This window comes from Boleophthalmus pectinirostris, unplaced genomic scaffold (assembly GCF_026225935.1).
Source record: "Boleophthalmus pectinirostris isolate CB_2022bp ecotype Guang Dong unplaced genomic scaffold, ASM2622593v1 HiC_scaffold_15, whole genome shotgun sequence".
Classification (NCBI taxonomy): domain Eukaryota; kingdom Metazoa; phylum Chordata; class Actinopteri; order Gobiiformes; family Gobiidae; genus Boleophthalmus; species Boleophthalmus pectinirostris.
This window is the reverse complement of record NW_026571070.1, coordinates 8,349,838-8,373,626: the sequence shown is the minus strand read 5'-3', so window position 1 is coordinate 8,373,626 and position 23,789 is coordinate 8,349,838. Positions and strand designations below refer to the sequence as shown.

The 23,789-nt window shown below is 42.7% G+C and overlaps 1 protein-coding gene across 1 annotated transcript in view; it reads right to left on the bottom strand.

Moving 5' to 3' along the window:
* LOC110156595 (serine/threonine-protein kinase H1-like) overlaps window positions 1–23,789 on the bottom strand; it is a 59,375-nt gene that overhangs the window by 1,014 nt on the left and 34,572 nt on the right. The window contains exon 3 of the mRNA XM_055151244.1: window positions 6,651–6,902. Within this exon, the coding sequence (XP_055007219.1) occupies window positions 6,651–6,902 (252 nt within the window). The remainder of the gene's footprint in view (window positions 1–6,650; window positions 6,903–23,789) is intronic.

Below are 23,789 nucleotides of genomic sequence, written 5' to 3'. Positions count from 1 at the left end.
GGTTAGTCCTAGGGTTTAGTCCTGGTTTAGTACTCCTGGTTCAGTCCTGGGTTAGTCCCGGTTTAGTCCTGGTTTAATCCTGGTTCAGTCCTGGTTTAGTCCTTGTTCAGACCTGATTTAGTCTTCCTGGTTCAGTCCTGGGCTAGTCCTAGGTTAGTCCTGGTTTAGTCCTCCTGGTTCAGTCCTGGGTTAGTCCCGGTTTAGTCCTGGTTTAATCCTGGTTCAGTCCTGGGTTAGTCCTGAGTTAGTCTTCCTGGTTCAGTCCTGGGCTAGTCCTAGGTTAGTCCTGGTTTAGTCCCGGGTTAGTCCTAGGTTAGTCCTGGTTTAGTCCTGGTTTAGTCCTCCTGGTTCAGTTCTGGGCTAGTCCTGGTTTAGTCCTGGGTTAGTCCTCCTGGTTCAGTCCTGGTTTAGCCCTGGTTTAGTCCTCCTGGTTCAGTCCTGGTTCAGTCCTGGTTTAGTCCTGGTTCAGTCCTGGTTCAGTCCTGGTTTAGTCCTCCTGGTTCAGTCCTGGTTCAGTCCTGGTTCAGTCCTGGTTCAGTTCTGGGCTAGTCCTGGTTCAGTCCTGGTTCAGTCCTGGTTTAGTCCTGGGTTAGTCCTGGGTTAGTCCTCCTGGTTCAGTCCTGGTTTAGTCCTGGTTCAGTCCTGGGTTAGTCCTCCTGGTTCAGTCCTGGTTCAGTCCTGGTTCAGTCCTGGTTCAGTTCTGGGCTAGTCCTGGTTCAGTCCTAGTTTAGTCCTGGTTCAGTCCTGGTTCAGTTCTGGTTTAGTCCTGGTTTAGTCCTGGTTCAGTCCTGGTTCAGTCCTGGTTTAGTCCTGGTTCAGTCCTGGTTCAGTTCTGGTTTAGTCCTGGTTTAGTCCTGGTTCAGTCCTGGTTCAGTCCTGGTTTAGTCCTGGTTCAGTCCTGGTTCAGTTCTGGGCTAGTCCTGGTTTAGTCCTGGTTCAGTCCTGGTTCAGTCCTGGTTTAGTCCTGGTTTAGTCCTGGTTCAGTCCTGGTTCAGTTCTGGGCTAGTCCTGGTTTAGTCCTGGTTCAGTTCTGGGCTAGTCCTGGTTCAGTCCTAGTTTAGTCCTGGTTCAGTCCTGGTTCAGTCAGTCCTGGTTTAGTCCTGGTTTTTCAGTCCTGGTTCAGTTCTGGTTCAGTTGTCCTGGTTTAGTCCTGGTTCAGTCCTGGTTCAGTCCTGGTTTAGTCCTGGTTCAGTCCTGGTTCAGTTCTGGTTTAGTCCTGGTTTAGTCCTGGTTCAGTCCTGGTTTCAGTCCTGGTTTAGAGTCCTGGTTCAGTCCTGGTTCAGTCCTGGTTCAGTCCTGGGTCCTGTCCTGGTTTAGTCCTGGTTCAGTCCTGGTTTCCAGTTCCTGGTTCAGTCCTGGTTTAGTCCTGGTTCAGTAGTCCTGGTTTCAGTCCTGGTTCAGTTCTGGGCTAGTCCTGGTTTAGTCCTGGTTCAGTCTGGTTCCTGGTTCAGTCCTAGTTTAGTCCTGGTTCAGTCCTGTTCAGTCCTGGTTCAGTCCTGGTTCAGTCCTGGTTCAGTTCTGGTTCTTAGTCCTGGTTTAGTCCTGGTTCAGTCCTGGTTCAGTCCTCCCTGGTTTAGTCCTGGTTCAAGTCCTGGTTTCAGTTCTGGTTTAGTCCTGGTTTAGTCCTGGTTCAGTCCTGGTTCAGTCCTGGTTTAGTCCTGGTTTCAGTCCTGGTTCTGGTTCAGTTCTGGTTCAGTAAGTCCTGGTTTAGTCCTGGTTCAGTCCTGGTTCCCTGGTTTAGTCCTGGTTCAGTCCTGGTTTAGTCCTGGTTCAGTCCTGGTTTCAGTCCTGGTTTAGTCCTGGTTCAGTCCTGGTTCAGTCCTGGTTTAGTCCTGGTTTAGTCCTGGTTCAAGTCCTGGTTCAGTCCTGAGTTTCAGTCCTGGTTAGTCCTGGTTTAGTCCTGGTTCAGTCTGGTTCAGTTTGGTTTAGTCCTGGTTTAGTCCTGGTTCAGTCCTGGTTCAGTCCTGGTTCAGTCCTGGTTTAGTCCTGGTTCAGTCCGTGGCGTGTGCGGTACAAAAGTCCAGCATCTTGATCAGTGTTTCTTCTGCTCAGTAAATAATTCCTGTGAAGTGATGACAGTCGAGTCGCGTCTGTGAATTCGTATTCGTACTGAAGAAAGTGAAACCGTTTCATTTCATTTCGAGTGTAATTCTTGAAGTAACTTTTCAATTCAGATGAGTTTAATGCCATACTGTGGAACATACCAATAAGAGCAGTCACATCTCCATAGAAGAAGGTCAGTGCTCCACCGAGAAAGTTACATAGTGCACCTTTAATTCTTTTTCTTTCTTTTTGTTTTTCATCTGATATAATGTTGTAATTTTAAGACTTATTTTTAGTCAAGTTAAATGACTAAAAGTACTTTATTATTTTAGTTTTTAATCAGTCTTGGCCCATTGCATAATTAGTCTGACTCTAGAATTTGTTTAGTTCTGATTTAATCCTTATTTAGAGACCTAATTTAGTCCTGGTTTAGTCTTGATTTAGTCCTGGTTTAGTCTTGATTTAGTCCTGGTTTAGTCCTTGATTTAGTCCTGGTTTAGACCTGATTTAGTCCTGGTTTAGACCTGGTTTAGACCTGATTTAGTCCTGGTTTAGACCTGATTTAGTCCTGGTTTAGTCCTGGTTTAGACCTGATTAGTCCTGGTTTAGACCTGATTTAGTCCTGGTTTAGTCCTGATTTAGTCCTGGTTTAGACCTGATTTAGTCCTGGTTTAGTCCTGGTTTAGTCCTGATTTAGTCCTGGTTTAGACCTGATTTAGTCCTGGTTTAGTCCTGGTTTAGACCTGATTTAGTCCTGGTTTAGTCCTGATTTACTCCTGGTTTCGTCTTGATTTAGTCCTGGTTTAGACCTGATTTAGTCCTGGTTTAGTCTTGATTTAGTCCTGGTTTAGTCTTGATTTAGTCCTGGTTTAGTCCTGATTTAGTCCTGGTTTAGACCTGATTTAGTCCTGGTTTAGACCTGATTTAGTCCTGGTTTAGATCCTGATTTAGTCCTGGTTTAGACCTGATTTAGTCCTGGTTTAGATTTTGGTTTGGACCTGATTTAGTCCTGGTTTCGTCTTGATTTAGTCCTGGTTTAGACCTGATTTAGTCCTGGTTTAGACCTGGTTTAGACCTGATTTACTCCTGGTTTCGTCCTGATTTGGGTCTCATAATGTTAATATCTTTTCCTTTAAATTGTGGAAAATGAGAAACCTGTCTGTTCCTGCAGGTTTCTCACTTCTGCACCGGAGCCTAAAAAGAGCGGAGCACTTAGGTATAATTTGACCGCTGCTTTGACACCTCTCCTGCTGTAATTACTGCAGTTTCACAGATATATTTGGCTCTGACTGTTCACATCCGGACATAATATAAGACCTGCCGTAGGTGGACAGGTTCCTCCGTGTTATAAATGGAAACATATTCATTACTGCATTGAATTTAAGCTTAAAAGCGGCTCATTATATAGAAATTATACTAACTGGAGCTATAAAAAAAACATCTGAAATATACTGGAATAAAATGATGATCAAAAAGTCACATTAAAAACCCTGTACCCAATTTTTCACGAGTATAAGCAGCTCTTCAGGTCAAAATAAGTCTGCTGCTTGCCTCAAATTATAAAGTGTTTTACTGTCGGGTAATCAGGAAGTGCACATTTGCATGCTAGTTGGAACTCGCTTTACCGGTACGGCAAAACTTGCTCTGGAAAGTAGCAAAAAAGGCTTAAAAACTCATCACAGTGAATAATTAGGACGTTCAGAATACATAGAGGAATAATTTTGCAAACTGTTTGAAGGGAGAGTCTGGAATTTTGGACATAGGAGCCAGAGTGTTGGAGACGTGTGGAGACACTTTTTAAAATATTCCATCCCGTCCTTGTATTTGCAGAGGTCGCTGGTGCTAGGCTAGTGCATGTCAATGGCCATAGTTATCCTGCCACTAAAAACAGTCTTAAAATACCCAAAGTAAAACTATTATTACTCCAGACTGTCAATGTAAATGTCTGTGTTAATAAAATAAAGTTTGAAATAAAACTAACCTTGCATCGCATGAATCGTTGCATGTTGAGGGACTATTTTCTCATATATCAGTCCGCCACTGCTGAGCTTTCTATCAGGACGTACAACTCGCTGCTGCTGCTCAGACATAAATCCTTCAAATGCGAGGTTGATTTTACTTCTAAAATGATTCTATCAATACAGACATTCACATTAACAGTCTGGTGTAATAACAGATTTTCTTCGGGTGTTTTGTGGAGTGGGTAAGACTGTTTTTAGTGGCAGGATAACTATGGCCATTGACATGCACTAGCCTAGCACCAGTGACCTCTGCAAATACAAGGACTGGATGGAATATTTTAAAAAAAGTGTCTCCGCACGTCTCCAACACTCTGGCTCACGAGGAAATGAGGTCCTATGTCCAAAATTCCGGGCTATCCCTTTAAAATAAACTAGTTATGTTTTTCAGGTTTTCAAATAAAATTCCTTTAAAGTACCACCAGTGAGCTCTATTCATGCTTACGTCACAAAACCAGAAGACGTTTGGAAATATGTGGACGACAACTTCCTTTGGGCGCTGTTTGCCGTAGCGATGCTGACAAAATCTGAGAAAACTGAGAAAATGGTGCAGAAAGAACAAAAATGTGGCTGTTTGCTGCAGGTGTTCCAATCAGAAGGAGCAGGTAGAGGGCGCTCTTGGGAAAAGGATCAAAACTCAAACACAACAGATTCCAGGCACTCCAAACAAGTAGAAAAAGTAAAAAATCGCACGAGGAAAAATATAGTTAAAAGGCTTTTATTTGAATGGCCAAAGCTGACATGTTTCGACCTTAACTGGTCTTCATCAGGGCTTAATTGCCTTTTAATTAAGTTAATTAAGGCCTCAAATAAAGGCCTTTTAACTATATTTTTTCCTCGTGCGATTTTTTACTTTTTCTACTTGTTTGGAGTGCCTATAATCCGTTGTGTTTAAAGGTTGTATAGAGGATTTTCCAAGGAACGAGAAATCCAGCGACTTTTGTCCTTTTTCAAATGTTGCGCATGCGTGAAACCGCCCCCCCTCCCCTACAGCTCCTACGTAGAAACACCTCCTCCGCCTCCTCCTTACGCCAGAAACAGGTTTGTTTACAGCCGGTGCGCTGCACATGACTTGTAAACAACTAACTACAGTGTTGGTTAGGCAAGACGGAGAAGTGAGGAGCGGGGGAGCGGGTGACAGTCGTACCGTAAACCACGTACGCGGCGGCGCAGGGCAAGTCAGTTTACGCCTAGAAACGTCAGGGAGATTTGATTGACAGCCTGTCAGCTCACAGATTAACGAGGCAGTGTCGTTATCTATTGGCAAATGTTTAGCCCCACCACGTCCAGAGTTGATGAATTTTTATCTCTTTTTTTTTTTGGTCATCATAATTACAAGGCTACTGCATCTCTATAATCTATCACTGACAACTTGAAACAAAAAAAATCCTCCATACAACCTTGGTTTTCTTCATCTAGATGTCGATGTTCGAGCCCGTCCCGACAGTGAGTCCTGTTTCAGTTCGAGTTTACTCTTGTTTTAGTCCTAGTTCAGTCCTGGTTTAGTCCTCCTCAGTCCTAGAATCAGTCCTTGGTTAGTCCTGGGTTAGTCCTGGTTTAGTCTTGGTTCAGTCCGTGGCGTACGCAGCGCAAAAGTTTGATATAATCTCTGGTTAACGGCGCGAAGGAAGGAGGAAAACAACAAAAGGACGACAGCAGCAATAAGTTTTAAGAAGGATGCAAAAACGATTGTGACTGTCGTGTCTGAGAAAAGTGTATAAAGTGTGTGATGAGGGATTTTACAGCCTTAAAACAGATAGAATAATTGTAAAATATAAAGTTGACTACTATCGCAGGTTATTTTTAGAATGTAACCCCCGCTTTAAACGAGGGACCACTGTACACATATTGTCCTGAAGTAAAATTTGATGCCTAACTTTGTACACTAATAAATGGATAATAATTTATGTTTTATATATAACTTTACCTCATGTCAGGCTTGTCATGGCTCTTATATTTACTCAATTTCTTGTGACTGCTAAAACTAGTAGCTCTCTGGCATTTTTGTTTTGTAAAAATAGCTCAGCAGAGGAAAAAGTTTGGAGACCCCCGCTACATACATGGTCACAAAAACGGTGCCACCATGCTGAAAGCGAGGACTGAACTTCAATTCACTGGTTTATTGGAGAAATATTTCTTCCACCTAAGGAAACAGTAATTATAGCTCGTTTTGTAATCTAACTTTTTACTTACGCATTTTATTTATTGGAAGTTAGAGCTAACCTTTAAAACCAGTTTTTGTTCTCACAGCAAGTCCAATTTTCTCAGTATTGACCGAAGACTGTATAAAGACGTGGACTAAAGGAGTGTGAAGTCGTCCGTAGCGTTCAGCTCCAGTCAAATTAATTTACAGGAATTTGGAGAACAGTTCTGTATTAGGAATCGGAATTTATTTACGAACAAAATAGCAAAATAAAAACACCAGGAACACGTAGACTGGGTCAATACGAATATTTTAAGACCAAAATGACGAGGCTTGTTTACAGTTACAGAAAGAGGCGTGACAGTTTTTTAATGTAAAGTCATTTGGAGCCAGAGTCGGTGGAGCCGGAAGTGCGTCCATGCTCACTTCCTATGAACCTCTCATACTGGCTGACTCCTCCTCTCTCTCCGCTCCTTCGCGCTGTTTCGTTCCCCGCTGCATCTGGAGCTGCCCCGGGACCCCCTCTGCCTCAGGTTGTGGGAGATGGGCCGGTGCAGGTTGGTGCAGGAGGAGGCGGGCGCTTCGGAGGCCACCCACGGGTGCTTCAGGGCCTGTTCCGCGGTGAGTCGAGCGCCGGGGTCCACGCGGAGAAGCCCGGAGATGAAGTCTTTGGCCTGGTTTGAGACGCAAGGCCAGGGCTGTGGACAGACGAGAGACAGTTATATGGAGTAAGAAAGCTGTCAAAAATATTCGTGCGCGTAAAATAGAAATCCGTGCGTATTTGGCTGTAGTTGCGCATAAAATAAATATTTGTAAACTCTCAAATGAGTCCAGTCGTACATAAAATATATTGTGTGTATTTTATCCATCAGAATACGAATTGAAAAATTACGACGTCATGAATTACAATCAGGAAATGAAAATTTACGATTACGCTTTCATCAGCTGAAGTGAAGACTGATGCTCGTTGTGGCTGTAGTCGTGAATGTTTTAATCTAAACATACAGAGAACCTGATATTTGTTAATTAGCCCTGGGATAACGTTACGTCGGATGTTAGCCAACTGGCTCCACTATGTTATCTAACATATAGGTGCAATTTCCCGTTCAAAGGAGGTGTTTCTACACAATATTATACAGCAGCGTTCGGTTCCCGAATTCAAGACATTTTTACAATAGATTTTAATTAACCCACTTGTTGGTCGCTGTTGTAGCTTCTTGTGCTTTTACTCTGTTTTTTACTCTGCTACAAACTTGAGCTGCACAGTCTTGATCTTGATCGATGTTTCTTCTGCTCGATGGAATAATGTCTGTGAGGTGATGACGTATTTTTGACAGTAAAGTTCCGTCTGTGAATTCGTTTTCGTACTGATGAAAGTGTAATCGGAAATTTTCATTTCGTGATTGTAATTCATGACATCGTAATTTTTCAATTCGTATTCTGATGGATAAAATACACACAATATATTTTATGTACGACTGGAGTCATTTGAGAGTTTACAAATATTTATTTTATGCGCAACTACAACCAAATATGCACGGATTTCTATTTTATGCGCACGAATATTTTTGACAGCTTTCTTACTCCATACAGTTAAAGGTGCTGCGTAACTTTTCTGGTGGAGAGCCTGTAGAAACCTTCTTGTTTCTATGGAGATGTCATTGCTCTGCCTGGAATGTTCCACAGTATGACATTAAACAGCTCTACCTTACATTTATTCAATCACAGGTGGTTGGTCCCGGTGTGGTCCCGGACCTGGATCAGTCCTGGTTCAGCCCGTATGCGGTACAAAAGTCCGACACCGCAGTCACATAAACGAAAAACGGCCGTTATCCATTTTTTCCATTCTTCATTTAAACACAAAATCAAAAACTGAAAGAACGAATTGTTATCTGTAATCATTTCTTATTTTTGGTTTTATATTCAAAAACAATGAACGAATGACACACGGATTGGCCTTCTCATGCTGGCCACCCTCTGGAACTCCCTACCCAAACACTTCAGAGACTTATCCACACTCCCCATGTTTAAAAAAAAAAAAAAAAGCCCTGAAAACCCATCTCTTCAAAACCACCATTCATTAACTTTCTTATTTCTTTTGTTTGCCTTTGTTTGTCTTCATGTAAAGCGTCTTTGAGTATCTTGAAAAAAATACATATATTATATTATTAACAATTTACTGTTCTAAAAAAGTCTAAAATTTCAGTGTTTTTATTCCAAAACATGTTAGCTGTATCTCATTACAGTTTTATTTTCGCTACCCGCTGGTTGATAATGTCTCCTAAATTCATTGAAATTCTAAATCTCTTTTTGCAAACTATCTCCTCAATCACAGCTATTATACCGGTAATGAGAGTCAGTATACAATAGAACAGCTTTGTAATATTCTCTGTTTAGTTTTGCTTTTCGGTCCCTGCCCCAAACCACACTGTATTTGTAAAACTATGAAAAGCATGTTTTCGTTGCTTTCTCCTGTGACTCTGGTCCATCTCTCTCGTCTAATTACAGGCCAGAGTCTGACGCCAGATTTTGACTCAAAGGTTGTGTTTTTCCTGAGGCGTACTGCTCACTCTGTTGTTTCTGCCATTCAAAAACCAAAAACAGGATTTGTATTTCATAATTTTGTAATGACTTTAGTGGATAAAACCATTCAGAGCTTTGGTGAGCGGCAGATTGGGTTGAATGATAATACTAGTAGTTAAATAAAAGAGGAGCTGTTATGCAAAATGGACTTTGTTGGTGGTTATAACGCTGTTTCCTCATCAGAAACATGCCTGAAGAGGTTGTTGATGTTATGCATGCATGTTTGAGTAATTTAGTGATCTCTCCCGGTCCCTATTTAAACCTAGCCAGGGTTGCGTCACCTAGTGCATCTGCTCAATTTCATTTCTCTCCAGCAATTAGGTCAGGAATCGGAATACACTAGAGCACAGGTGTCAAACATATGGCCCGGGGGCTGGATCCGACCCTCCAAGACCTTTAATCTGGCCCTCGGCTGATTTTCTACTAAAATATTGTAATTATATTTTCTATTAAAATCTTGTAAATTTTCTGCGGTGTTTATCACAGCAGCGTCTCCAGCGTCTCTGTACGTGGCCCCTCCCACCAGAGCAGCACAAATGAAGACTTGTCTCTTTCCAAACGCTCTTAAAGGACGATCGTTTTGACTGTTGACCGTGACACCCTCATCAGAAAAATGTCCAACATGAGAAAAGTGGAGCCGAGTGCAGGATTTTCCAAGAAAAATTTACTCATTCCTATTTGCATACAAGTTAATGTTAAAACATTGTGTTGAAATTGCATTTTTCTTAAAGTTTCAGGTTGTTCATAATATTATAATATTTTGTAAAAGAAAGAGTTCATCAATTAAAACAAGATTTCTGTAATAGATTTGTGTTTCTCTGCACAAATATTTGAACTTATTGTTATTTTTGGGGTTTATATGACATGAGTTTTCTGATCCGGCCCCTTTGGGATCAAAGTAGGCCGGATACAGGCCCCGGAACAAAATGAGTTTGACACCCCTGCACTAGAGGGTTTGCAAGAACCCCAGAAGTTCGAGTTTGAGGACCAGCCAATCAGCAAAGAGCCATACATTCTGTGTTGGGAACGATTCCCGTGATCGAGGATTTAAAGCCGGAACAAATTTTATCAAAGGGAAAGATGTTATTGTCCTTCTTCCTACGGGATTTGGGAAAAGCTTAATATACCAGTTAGCCCATTTAGCGGCGCATTACATACGTCACGACCAAATAGCAGCGATTGGTTAAATAAAAAAAGTACCCGCCTACAGTCGAGCGAACAAATCCTAGTTTCGCGAGGTCAGACGGTTTCTACAAAGTGAACCCGGCTGATAAATCAGGCTAATTTAAACCCTCCTTAAAGTTTTTTTTTATTTTTTTTTTTATTTATCTATTTTATTTCGGTCACAGGTATATTTTGACATTAATTCACAAACAGTTATATTTAACATAGACAGACCGAAAAGGTGCAGGCTGAAGCTTGAGCTTATTATGCCCTTTACCCTTTATTCCTTTGTCAGAGCGTCACCTTAACACCAGTTCATCTTCATAAAATACAGCAGGAGGAAACAAACAAATCAGAAACAGAACAACAAAGTACTACAGCACAAACTAAGTCTCATGTTTCATGTATCTGTCCAGAGTTAAACATTTAAACTTCTTTATGAAGTGAAAGAAAGTGGTGCACAGTTTTAGGTTTTCTGTACAGTTGTTCCAGAGCTCCACCCCTTTAACAGATTTACAAAATTTCATAATGTTTGTTCTGATTTTCTTTTTGATAAACACGGTCGTGCCTCTGAGCTCATACTGGCTCTTTGGGATTTTGAACATGTTCTGTAACGATTTTGACAGGAGATTGTTGTTTACTTTGAACATGATTTTCAGAGTATAAAAGTCGACTAAATCATAAACTTTCAGCGATATATTCATACTTCATATGAACATAAGAACTTTGCTCTTGTTCTTTAGGTGATAAGAACAAGAACAAAATTTGTTTGGGCTCTGACATTTCATACTTCAAAAGATATTCTGCTGCCGAAGTGCCCCTCCCCCTCGCTCCTGTTAGACCCGCACACTGACACAAAACTGCACTACAACTTCACAAACCTGAAAATAGTGAAATAAAAACACCAGGATCACGTAGAGCGAGTTAATCTGAACATTTTAAGACCAAAATGACGAATCTCACTGCAGCGGTTACAGAGAGAGGGGCGACGGTTTTTCAATAGAAAGCGAATCGGACCCGGCGTCGATGGAGCCGAAACACGACCACTGCTCACTTCCTGTCCCGTTCTTAATAAAGCAGCAAAATCTCCGCTAGGAAAGTTAAACGCTGCAACTTTAACTCTTCAAACTTACGGAAATGTTTACAACTTTTTGCGATAATGACGCCAAATTATCCCAGCGAAATTGTAAATAAACTTGAGAATTCAGTTTCTGTTTTAATTTCGCCGTAACTCTTTCTCTGCGTGCGTTTAAACTAATTGAGTTTCGAGTTAGAGACATCTCCTATTCCAGTCCATTCTCCCGCGGATGGACTTTGGGAGCGCGAGCAGCTCCTCTGGATCCTCCTCGCCGCACACACTCCGCCGTTGTCAATTTCACGCTTGATTAATCGTCATTACGCAGAGAGAGACAAAAAAAAAACGAGAAATGCGTTTTAGGATTTAAATGGAGAGCAAGACCTCCCTAAAGAGAAGATTTAGACTGTGAGGGAGAAGGAGGGAGGAGAAAGAGAGAAAGAGAGAGAGAGAGAGGTACTGTAGTTAACTTTTATGAGGGAAAAGAAAGGGAGGGACTAAAGATGGTGGAGAGAAAGAGCAGGAGAGAAAGAGGGAGACGGAGAGAGAGAGAAAGCGAGAGAGGGCTACTGTAGTTAACTTTGATGAGAGAGAGAGAGAGAGAAAGGAAAAGAGAGATGGAGAGAAAGAGGGAGCAAGAATGAGGGAGACAGACAGAGAGAAAGAGAGAGAGAGAAGGAGAGGAAGAGAAAAGGGAGAAATGGAGAGAGAGAGAGAAAGAGAGAGGTACTGTAGTTAACTTTGATGAGAGAGAGATGAGAGAGGGATGAAGGAGAGAGAGGGAGCACGAGAGGGAGAGCGAGAGAGAAAGAGAAAGAGAGGGAAAGAGAGAGGGGTACTGTACATTTTTCTGAGGGAGAGAGAGCGAGGGACTAAGGGATGGAGGAGAGAGAGAGCAGGAGAGAAAGAGGGAGATGGAGGGATGGAGAGAGAGAGAGAAAGGAAAAGAGAGAGGGAGAGATGGAGAGAAAGAGGGAGCAAGAATGAGGGAGACAGACAGAGAGAAAGAGAGAGAGGAAGAGAAAAAGGGAGAAATGGAAAGAGAGAGAAAGAGAGGTACTGTAGTTAACTTTGATGAGGGAGAGAGAGGGATGGACTAAAGGATGGAGGAGAGAGGGAGCACGAGAGGGAGAGAGCGAGAGAGAAAGAGGGAGAGAGAATAAGAGAGAGACAGCAAGAGAGAGAGAGAAAGAGAGAGAAAGAGAGAGAGAGGGAGAGATGGAGAGAGAGGAGTATTGTAATTAACTTTGATGAGGGAGAGAGAGGGATGGACTAAGGGATGGAAGAGAGAGGGAGCACGAGAATGAGAGAGCAGGAGAGAAAGAGGGAGAGAGAATAAGAGAGATAGTAAGAGATAAAAGGAGAGAAAAGGGGAAAGAGGAGTACTGGAGTACTTAACTTTTATCGGGGTGAGAGAGGGAGGGAGTAAGGGATGGAGGAGAGAGAGGGAACACGAGAGAAAGAGAGCAGGAGAGAAAGAGGGAGAGAGAATGAGAGAGACAGAAGAGAGAGAGAGAAAGAGAGGGAAAGAGAGAGGGGTACTGTAAATTTTTCTGAGGGATAGAGAGAGAGAGCGAGGGACTAAGGGATGGAGGAGAGAGAGAGCAGGAGAGAAAGAGGGAGACGGAGGGATGGAGAGAGAGAGAGAAAGCGAGAGAGGGCTACTGTAGTTAACTTTGATGAGAGAGAGAGAGAGAAGGAAAAGAGAGAGGGAGAGATGGAGAGAAAGAGGGAGCAAGAATGAGGGAGACAGACAGAGAGAAAGAGAGAGAGAAGGAGAGGAAGAGAAAGGGAGAGATGGAGAGAGAGGAGTATTGTAATTAACTTTGATGATGGAGAGAGAGAGGGACTAAGGGATGGAGGAGAGAGGGAGCAGGAGAGAAAGAGGGAGACGGAGGGATGGAGAGAGTGAGAGAAAGTGAGAGAGGGCTACTGTAGTTAACTTTGATGAGAGAGAGAGAGAGAAAGGAAAAGAGAGAGGGAGAAGGAGAGAAAGGGAGAGATGGAGAGAGAGAGAGAGAGAGAGAGAGAGAGAGAGAGAGAGAGGGGGGGTACTGTAGTTAACTTTGATGAGAGAGAGAGAAAGGAAGAGAGATGGAGAGAAAGAGGAGCAAGAATGAGGGAGAAGACAGAGAGAAAGAGAGAGAGAGAAGGAGAGGAAGAGAAAAGGGAGAAATTGAAAGAGAGAGAAGAGAGAGGTACTGTAGTTTAACTTTGATGAGAGAGAGAGAGAAAGGAAAAGAGAGAGAGAGAAGGAGAGGAAGGGAGAGATGGAGAGAGAGAGAGAGAGGAGAGAGAGAGAAAGGAAAAGAGAGAGGGAGAGATGGAGAGAAAGAGGGAGCAAGAATGAGGGAGACAGAGAGAAAGAAAGAGAGAGAGAGAAGGAGAGGAAGAGAAAAAGGGAGAAATGGAAAGAGAGAGAAAGAGAGAGAGAGAGAGAGAAGAGAGAGGTACTGTAGTTAACTTTGATGAGAGAGAGAGAGAAGGAAAAGAGAGAGGGAGAGGAGGGAGAAAGAGAAGCAGAGAGAGAGAGAAAGAAAGAAAGAGAGGGATACTGTAGTTAAATTTGAGGGAGAGAGAGAGAGGGAAGAAAGGGATGGAGAGAGAGAGAGAGAGATGAAGACAGATGGGAACAGAGAGAGAGAGAGATGGAGAGAAAGAGGGAGCAAGAATGAGGGAGACAGAGAGAGAGAAAGAGAGAGAGAAGGAGAGGAAGAGAAAAAGGGAGAGATGGAGAGAGAGAAAGAGAGAGGTACTGTAGTTAACTTTGATGAGAGAGAGAGAGAGAAGGAAAAGAGAGAGGGAGTGGAGGGAGAAGAGAAGCAGAGAGAGAGAGAAGAGAGAGAAGAAAGAGAGGGATACTGTAGTTAAATTATGAGGGAGAGAGAGGGAGAGAGAAAGGGAGGTGGAGAGAGACAATGGAAGAGAGAGAGAAAAGGAAGTGAGGGAAAGAGAAGAGAGAGAAGAGAGAGAAAGAGAGAAAGATAGAAGAAAGAGAGAGACAGAAAAGGAGAGAGAGGAGAAAGAAAGAAATGAAAGAAAGAGATACTGTAGTTAACTTATGAGGGAGAGAGAGAGAGAGAGGGAATAAGGGATGGAGGAGAGAGAGAGCAGGAGAGAAAGAGGGAGATGGAGAGATGGAGAGAGAGAGAGAAAGCGAGAGAGGGCTACTGTAGTTAACTTTGATGAGAGAGAGAGAGAGAAAGGAAAAGAGAGAGGGAGAGAGAGATGGAGAGAAAGAGGGAGCAAGAATGAGGGAGACAGACAGAGAGAAAGAGAGAGAGAAGGAGAGAAAGAGAGAGATGGAGAGAGAGAAAGAGAGAGGTACTGTAGTTAACTTTGATGAGAGAGAGAGAGAGAGAGAAAGGAAAAGAGAGAGGAGAGGAGGGAGAAAGAGAAGCAGAGAGAGAGAGAAAGAAAGAAAGAAAGAAAGAAAGAGATACTGTAGTTAAATTATGAGGGATAGAGAGAGAGGGAGAAAGGGATGGAGGAGAGAGAGATATGAAGACAATGGGAACAGAGAGAGGGGGAGAGGGGGAGAGGGAGGGACTGTAATTAACTTTTACGAAGAAGAAGAGAGAGTGAGAGAAAGAAAGACAGAGTGAAAATGGGACACTGTTGTTAATTTTTATGAGGGAGAGACGGAGAGAGAAAAGGACGGAGGAGAAAGAGAGAAAAGGAGATGAGGGAAGGAGAGAGACGAAGTTAATGTGTTTAACATTTACGGAAGAGAAGGAGGGAGAGAGGAAATGACAGACGGAGGAGAAATAAAGTACTTGTATTTAACTTTTAAGGCAGATAAAGAGAGACAGAAGAGGGAGGAAGAGAGAGAGAAAGATGGAGGGATTTGAGTGTGAAAGAAAAAAAAAACACAAGTCTGCGTTTGTTTTTGATGAGGAAACAACATTATAACAGATGAGAAAACAGTGTCATAAATGTCACGTTTACATGAGAGCTTCAATTACAAATAAAAATAACTTAATTTGGATTAAAAATAAAAATTCTGCTTCAAAAAGACCATGTAAACACTTAAGTCTTAATGAAAATGATTATTCAGAATTAATCTTAATTCTGAAGTAAGTGGGAGGTTTATTCTGATTTTAAAGTCGAATTAATTTATTCCTCGATCACGTAAACATTTAATCCTGGTATAGACCTGGTTTAGACCTGGTTTAGTCCTGGTTTAGTTTAGACCTGGTTTAGACCTGGTTTGGTTTAGACCTGGTTTAGACCTGGTTTAGTCCTGGTTTGGTTTAGACCTGGTTTAGACCTGGTTTAGACCTGGTTTAGACCTGGTTTAGACCTAATCCTGGTTTAGACCTGGTTAAGTCCTGGTTTAGACCTGGTTTAGTCCTGGTTTGGTTTAGACCTGGTTTAGACCTTGTTTAGACCTGGTTAAGTCCTGGTTTAGACCTGGTTTAGTCCTGGTTTAGACCTGGTTTAGTCCTGGTTTAGACCTGGTTTAGTCCTGGTTTAGACCTGGTTTAGACCTGGTTTAGACCTGGTTTGGACCTGGTTAAGTCCTGGTTTAGACCTGGTTAAGTCCTGGTTTAGTCCTGGTTTAGACCTGGTTTAGACCTGGTTTAGACCTGGTTTAGACCTGGTTTGGACCTGGTTAAGTCCTGGTTTAGACCTGGTTTAAGTCCTGGTTTAGTCCTGGTTTAGACCTGGTTTAGACCTGGTTTAGACCTGGTTAAGTCCTGGTTTAGACCTGGTTAAGTCCTGGTTTAGACCTGGTTAAGTCCTGGTTTAGTCCTGGTTAGACCTGGTTTAGACCTGGTTTGGACCTGGTTAAGTCCTGGTTTAGACCTGGTTTAAGTCCTGGTTTAGACCTGGTTAAGTCCTGGTTTAGTCCTGGTTTAGACCTTGTTTGGTCCTGGTTTTAAACTTAAAGTTGGTGGTTTATTCTGATTTTAAAGTTGAATTAATTTATTCCTCGATCATGGAAACATTTATTCTTCTTAAAAATAATTCCGGTTGCTCAGTGCATCATCGTTGTGTCCTTCTGACGCGATCCACAGGCTCGAGGGCCGTCCTGGATCACAAGTCCTAGTTCAAGATTAGTCCTGGTTTAGTCCTGGTTCAGTCCTGGTTCAGTCCTGGTTCAGTCCTGGTTTCAGTCCATATATGGTGCAAAAGTTCTCCATCTTCCCACTCTCGCAATCTTCATTATTTTTAGTCCTGATTTTTAGTCCTGGTTTAGTCCTGGTTTAGTCTGGGTTTAGACCTAGCTCAGTCCTGGTTCAGCTCCGGCTCAGTTCTGGTTTAGTCCTGATTTAGACCTGGTTTAGTCCTGGTTCAGTCCATATAAGGCGCATAAGTTCTCCATCTTCGCACAGTTATTTTTAGTCCTGATTTTTAGTCCTGGTTTAGACCTGGTTTAGTCCTGGTTCAGTTCTGGTTTAATCCTGGTTTAGACCTGGTTTAATCCTGGTTTAGACCTGGTTTAATCCTGGTTTAGACCTGTTTTAGACCAGGTTTAGACCGGGTTTAGTCCTGGTTCAGTCCATATATGGCGCAAAAGTTCGGCATCTTTGCACAGTTATTTTTAGTCCTGGTTTTTAGACCTGGTTTAGACCTGGTCTGGACCTGGTTCAGTCCTTGGTTGAGTTCTGGTTTAGTCCTGGTTCAGACCTGGTTCAGAGCTGGTTTAGATCGGGTTTAGACCGGGTTTAGAAATGGTTTAATCCAGGTTTAGAGCTACTTTAGACCGAGATTAGACCGGGTTTAGTCCTGATTTGGTCCTGGTTCAGACCTGGTCCAGTCCTGGTTCAGTTCTGGTTTAATCCTGGTTTAATCCTGGTTTAGTTTAGTTCTAAACCAGGACTAAAAATAACTGTGCGAAGATGCCGAACTTTTGCGCCATATATGGACTGAACCAGGACTAAACCCGGTCTAAACCTGGTCTAAAACAGGTCTAAACCAGGATTAACCCAGACTAAAACAGACCAGGTTTAGACCGGGTTTAGACCAGGTTTAGTCCTGGTTCAATCCATATATTCGGCATCTTCGCACAGTTATTTTTAGTCCTGGTTTTTAGTCCTGGTTTAGACCTGGTCTGGACCTGGTTCAGTCCTCGGTTCAGTTCTGGTTTAGTCCTGGTTCAAACCTGGTTCAGACCTGGTTTAGATCGGGTTTAGTCTTGGTTTAATCCAGGTTTAGAGCTACTTTAGACCTGGATTAGACCTGGTTTCGTCCTGATTCAGTCCTGTTTTAGTCCTGGTTCAGTCCTGGTTTAGTCCTGGTTCAGTCCTGGTTTAGACCTGGTTTAGTCCAGGTTTAATCCAGGTTTAGACCTGGTTTAGTCCTAGTTTAGTCCTGGTTCAGTCCATATATGGCGCAAAAGTTCTGTATCTTTACACTCTTATTTTCGTGAAAGTAACTTTATTATGAATTACTCCAGTACATTTTTTCACTCCTGAAAATCCTTGACACACTGTGGCCGTTTCACACCTGACCAACATGTCTGCCGGCGAGGACTCACCTGAGGCACTTTCTCCTCTTTTATTCTCTACATTTTTCACGTCAACAGAACAGAGTTTATTAGATTCAGAGAGAAACACCCCCCCCCCCCACATACATCAGCCGACGCAGGATCCTACCGAGCTCCGTTTATTGAGCTGCATCTCGTTAGAGCGAGGAACCCGGAGCTCGACACCACCTCCTTTTGTCCGTAATTGCGACAAATCGAGCTTGCAATACGAGGCCGGATTGAACTAATTTGAAAATAACAGATCCGGGAGTCGTTTAAGTCTGGCTTTTGTTTTGGATCTGGCAGCCGTTCTCGTGGTCGACTCGAGCCAGGTTTAAATTAGCGACGAGATAATGAGTCCGAACGGTGAAGCGGCGATTTAAATTTCAATTCAACAAAGGCGGAGAGGAGGATAAAGTAATAAGCGTGATGGATGAGCTGTTCCCGCGCCGGTCACTAGGGGGCAGGCTGTGAATGGGGGTGAGGCGGATTGGCTTTGGCTGCTTTCAAATGTTCGGAGGAGCGGTGGGAGATTCCTAAATTGCGTAAAAATGTGTGTAGAAGTGGCAGATCTTTAGTGCAGTAAAATGTAAGAAGTTCATCAATGAAAAAAAAAATTAAAAAGAATCAGGTTTTAGTTTTATAATAATCCTGAGCTTTATCAGAAAAAAAAAAAAGAAAAGAAAAAAAAGAGCTCATCTGTCCTAAAAACAGTACATGTACCAGGTCTAAACCAGGTCTAAACCAGAACTAAACCAAGACTAAACCAGGTCTAAACCAGGTCTAAACCAAGACTAAACCAGGTCTAAACCAAGACTAAACCAGGAATAAACCAGGTCTAAACCAAGACTAAACCAGGACTAAACCAGGTCTAAACCAAGACTAAACCAGGACTAAACCAGGTCTAAACCAGGACTAAACCAGGACTAAACCAGGTCTAAACCAGGACTAAACCAGGACTAAACCAGGTCTAAACCAGGACTAAACCAGGTCTAAACCAGGACTAAACCAGGTCTAAACCAGGACTAAACCAGGACTAAACCAGGTCTAAACCAGGTCTAAACCAGGACTAAACCAGGTCTAAATCCAGGTCTAAACAGGACTAAATCAGGTCTAAACCAGGTCTAAACCAGGACTAAACCAGGACTAAACCAGGACTAAACCAGGTCTAAACCAGGTCTAAACCAGGACTAAACCAGGTAAACTAAACCAGGACTAAACCAGGAAAACCAGGACTAAACCAGGTCTAAACCAGGACTAAACCAGGTCTAAACCAGGTCTAAACCAGGACTAAACCAGGACTAAACCAGGTCTAAACCAGGACTAAACCAGGACTAAACCAGGTCTAAACAGGACTAAATCAGGACTAAATCAGGTCTAAACCAGGATTTAACAGGACCATGCTATGTGGACGTGTCTCCTCCTCCTCTTCTATCAGTAATATTTTTAATTTGGTTCAGTAAAGTCTGGGCTTTTTTATTTTCTTCATCAGACAAAAACATCTGATGTTATTTCCTCGTCTTTTCTTCTCTACAGCAAATCAAGTAATCCAAAGTATTCAGATTACATTACTCACTTTAAGTAATTTAACAGATTACGTTACAAAGTACATTTTGGGGAATGTAATCTGTAATCTGTAGGGGAATACATTTTAAAAGTCACCTTCCCAACACTGAATACAAAGGCAAAAAAAAAAATCCTCCTCGTGAAAAATATTGAGCTCAAACTCGACCTTTGACTCTTATTTGTCAGTTCCTGTATCTGCTTTTGTATCGTGTGTTAAAAATAAAGAGTCGTGCAAAGTCAAAAGGCAGAAACATTTGTATTGTGAATGTTATCAGTGTAATATTTACATTTTTTAACACGATAAGTTAAGCAAAATTAAAACTAAAACTTAGACCAAGGCCAAACTGGGTTAAATGACTCTGCAAAAAGGAAATTGTGAAGCAAATCTGCCAAAAAAACTCCCCAAAAAACAAAACTTTTTTTCTTTTCATATGAAGAACTTTCATTATGTATTTTTATTTTTTGTGATTATGGATTATTTGTAGGAATAAAACCGAAATATCGTGATATCATATCATCAAAATTTCTTATCTTAAATTAAGAGTTACGGTGCAGTGATAAAAAGACAGAGGGAACTACATAGACCATGATCCTTTGCTCCTTTTCAGAGCGGACTACAAGAAGAAATAGAAAGAAACTTTTAAGTCTTAGTTCTTTGGATTAAATCATACGGAAGCCCTGAGAGGCAAGAGAGAGAGAAAAAAAAGAGGCAGGTCATTTGGGCTCTATTTTCAAAGTGTTTTTTTTTTTTTTTTCACCAACTCAAAAAAACAAACAAACAAAACAAACAAATTTTTACACAAAAAAAAGTTCTACAATTTTTTTTTCTTTCTGTTTTTTTCACCAACTCAAAAACAAATAAATAAATAAATTCTAAAAAAAATTTTTCTGAAAAAACAAAACAAAATAATCCACAAAAAAAGTTCTACAATTATTTTTTTTCTCTTGTGTTTTTTTTTTTTTTTTTCCCACCGTTGATGTGGCTTATGAAGAAGAAGAAGAAAAAAAGAAAAGCGTTTTTTTTTTTTTTTTTGTTTTTTTTTTAAGAAAAAAAAAAATATGATTTTTTTTTTTTTTTTTTTTTTGAGTTTGGTGAAAAAATTCAAAATAAAAATCTGAAAATAGAGCCCAAATGACCTGCCTCTTTTTTTCTCTCTCTCTTGCCTCTCAGGGCTTCCGTAAAATCATTTTAAGAGAGAAAAAAAAAAAAAAAGTAGCATATTTTTTCACCTCCACAAAATATATCATATCAAATAAATATCGTATCGTGAGATTTATATCGTGAAAATATCGTACTGAGAGATTTGGATATTGTTACATCCCTAATTATTTGCTATATCAACATGTTTAAGATAAATTGTTCAGTCTTATCCCTCCCGTCTCTCTTTAAAAATATGCATTATATTTCATTATATTTAATTCCAACAGGCAGCGGGTGAGGGGCTGAACTGGCGCTGGAGGCAGCAATGCATTATGGGAATTGTAGTTTAAATTGTCTTTTGCATTTTATCAGGGGGCCATTATTAATAGAAATTAGAAATAGTCTCTTAGGTAAGTAGAAATGATCTCAGGGGCCATATTTGTCCCCTCCTTCACTCCAGTCTCTTTCTTTCTCTCTCTCTCTCTCTTTTTTATTTCTTTTTTTTGTCTCCGTGGACACACACACACACACACACACACACACGTCACAGCGACACACACAAGATGGAGAGATAAGGACGAGATCTACCTCAAGGCTAAACTCTCTCCTCTCTCCAATTTGTATTCTGTCTCTCTCTCTCTCTCTCTCTGTCCTCTTTCACTGTCCGTCCTCTCTCTCTCATTTCTATCCTCTCTCTGTTCTCTCTCTCCTTTCGCTCTCTTTCCTCTCTCTTGCTTTTTCCTCCCCCTCTGTCATCTCTCTCTTTCTCTCTCCGTTCTTTCCTCTTTCTCTGTGTCATCTCTCTCTCCCCCTCTTTCCCTCTCTTTGTCCTCTCTCACTCTCTGTCCTCTCTCACTCTCTTTCCTCTCTCTCTCATCCCACCCCTCTTTCTTTTTTGCTTCCCGCTCTCTTTCCTCTCGCTCTGTCATCTCTCTCTCCCCCTCTCTCTGTCCTCTTTCTCGCTCTCATTCCTCTCTCTCTTTGTCCTCTCCCCCTCTCTTACTCTCTCTCTCTCTCTCTCTCTCTCTCTGTCCTCTTTCTCTCTGTCATCTCTCTCTCTTCCCCTCCCTCTGTCCTCTCTCTCTCTTTCATCTCTCTCTCTTCCCCTCCCTCTGTCCTCTCTCTCTCTTTATTTGCTTCTCGCTCGCTTTCCTCTCTGTGTGTCATCTCTCTCTCTCCCTCTCTCTTTCCTCTCTCTCTCTCTCCCTTTCATCTCTCTGTCATATCTCTCTCCTCCTCTCTCTCTTTTTCCTCTCTCTCTCTGTCATATCTGTCTCTTTCTCCCCCCCATCTCTCTGTCCTCTCTCTCATTCCCTCTATTCTCTCTCTTTTCCCACCCCATCCCTCCAACCTCTCCTCTCTCTCTCTCTCTTTCTCTGTTCTTCTGTTTTTCTGCCACACCTCTCCTTTCTCTCTCTCTTTCTCTCTCCTTTTCCTCCATCTCTCATCTTTCCCCCTCTTTTCACCACCCTCTTCCTCTCCTCTGTTTCTTTCTCTCCCCATCTCCCTCTTTTCCTCCCTCCTTCTCCTTTCTCAATGTCTTTCCACACTTCTCTATCCTGTGTTTTTCTCCATCACGCCATCCTGCCTCTCTCTCTCTCCCTTTTCCCTCGCTCCATCTTCTCCTCCTCTCCTCCTCTCCTTCTCTCTCTCCTCCTGTCATCCGTCTCTCCGGTGTCACATTTCAGTGTCACAGTCTCAGACCCTGAGGTGGAGAGTATATTTAGGTGCGTTGGATTTTTCTCTCTTTTTTTTTTTTTTTTTTTTTCTTTTGTTTCTCTGATTTTTGCAGAAATCCAGTTCACCTGCTTCACTTTATGTCACAAACTGAGTCCAGAGAAAAGATTTAGACATTTCAACACTGATATAATATTTAATTTTATGTTCTGAAGCAGGACTAGAGGAGGACTAGAGGACTACAGGACTAGAGCAGGACTAGACAGCAGGACTAGAACAGGACTAGAGCAGGACTAGAACAGACAGGACTAGAACAGACTAGAGGACTAGAGCAGGACTAGAACAGACTAGAGCAGGACTAGAGACTAGAACAGGACTAGACAGGACTAGAACAGCTAGGACTAGAGCAGCAGGACTAGAACTAGACAGGACAGGACTAGAGCAGGACTAGAGCAGGACTAGAACTAGAGCTACAGCAGGACTACAGCAGGGACTAGAACAGGACAGGACTAGAACTAGACGGGACTAGAGCAGGACTAGAGCAGACAGAGCTAGAGGACTAGAGCAGGACTAGAGGACTAGACAGGACTAGAACAGGACTAGAACAGGACTAGAGCAGGACTAGAGGACAGAGACTAGAGCAGGACTAGAGCAGGGACTAGACACAGCAGGACTAGAGCAGGACTACAGAGCTAGAGCAGGACTAGAGCAGAGGACTAGAGCAGGACTAGAACAGGACTAGAAGGACAGGACTAGAGCTAGAGGGGACTAGAGCGGGACTAGAACAGGACTAGAGCAGGACTAGAACAGGACTAGAACAGGACTAGAACAGGACTAGACAGCGGACTAGAGCAGGACTAGAGCAGGACTAGCAGGACTAGCAGGACTAGAACAGGACTAGAGCAGGACTAGGGGAAGCAGGACTAGAACAGGACTAGAGCAGGACTAGAGCAGGACTAGAACAGGACTAGAGCAGGACTAGAGCAGGACTAGAGCGGACTAGAGCTACAGCAGGACTAGAACAGGACTAGAGCGGGACTAGAGCAGCAGGACTAGAGCAGGACTAGAGCAGGACTAGAGGGACTAGAGGACTAGAGGGACGGCACTAGAGCAGGACTAGAGCAGACTAGAGCAGGACTAGAGCAGGGACTAAGAGGACTAGAGGACTAGAGCAGGACTAGAGCTAGAGGACTAGAGCAAGGACTAGAACTAGAGGGGACTACAGCAGGACTAGACTAGGCTAGAGCACAGACTAGAGCGGGACTACAGCAGGACTAGAACAGGACTACAGCAGGACTAGAGCAGGACTAGAGCAGGACTAGAGCAGGACTAGAGCAGGACTAGAGGACTAGTAGAGGCACTAGAGCAGGACTAGAGCGGGACTAGAGCAGGACTAGAGCAGGGACTAGAGCAGGACTAGAGCAGGACTAGAGCAGGAACTAGAGCACTAGAGCAGAGCAGGACTAGACTAGAGCAGCAGGACTAGCATAGACAGCAGGACTAGAGCGGGACTAGAGGACGGGACTAGAGCAGGACTAGAGCAGGGACTAGAACAGGACTAGGACTAGAACAGACTAGAGGACTAGAGACTAGAGACTAGAGCAGGACTAGAGCACAGAGAGGACTAGAGGACTAGAGCTAGAGCGGGACTAGAGCTACAGGACTAGGACTAGAGCAGGACTACAGGACTAGGACTAGAGCAGGACTAGAGCAGGACTAGAGCAGGACTAGAGACTAGAGACTAGAACAGACTAGAGGACTAGAGGGACTAGAGCAGGACTAGAGCAGGACTAGCAGCAGGACTAGAACACAGGACTAGAGCAGGAGACTAGGACTAGAGCAGGACTAGAGAACAGGACTAGAGGACAGGGACTAGAAACAGGACTAGGACTAGACAACTAGGACTA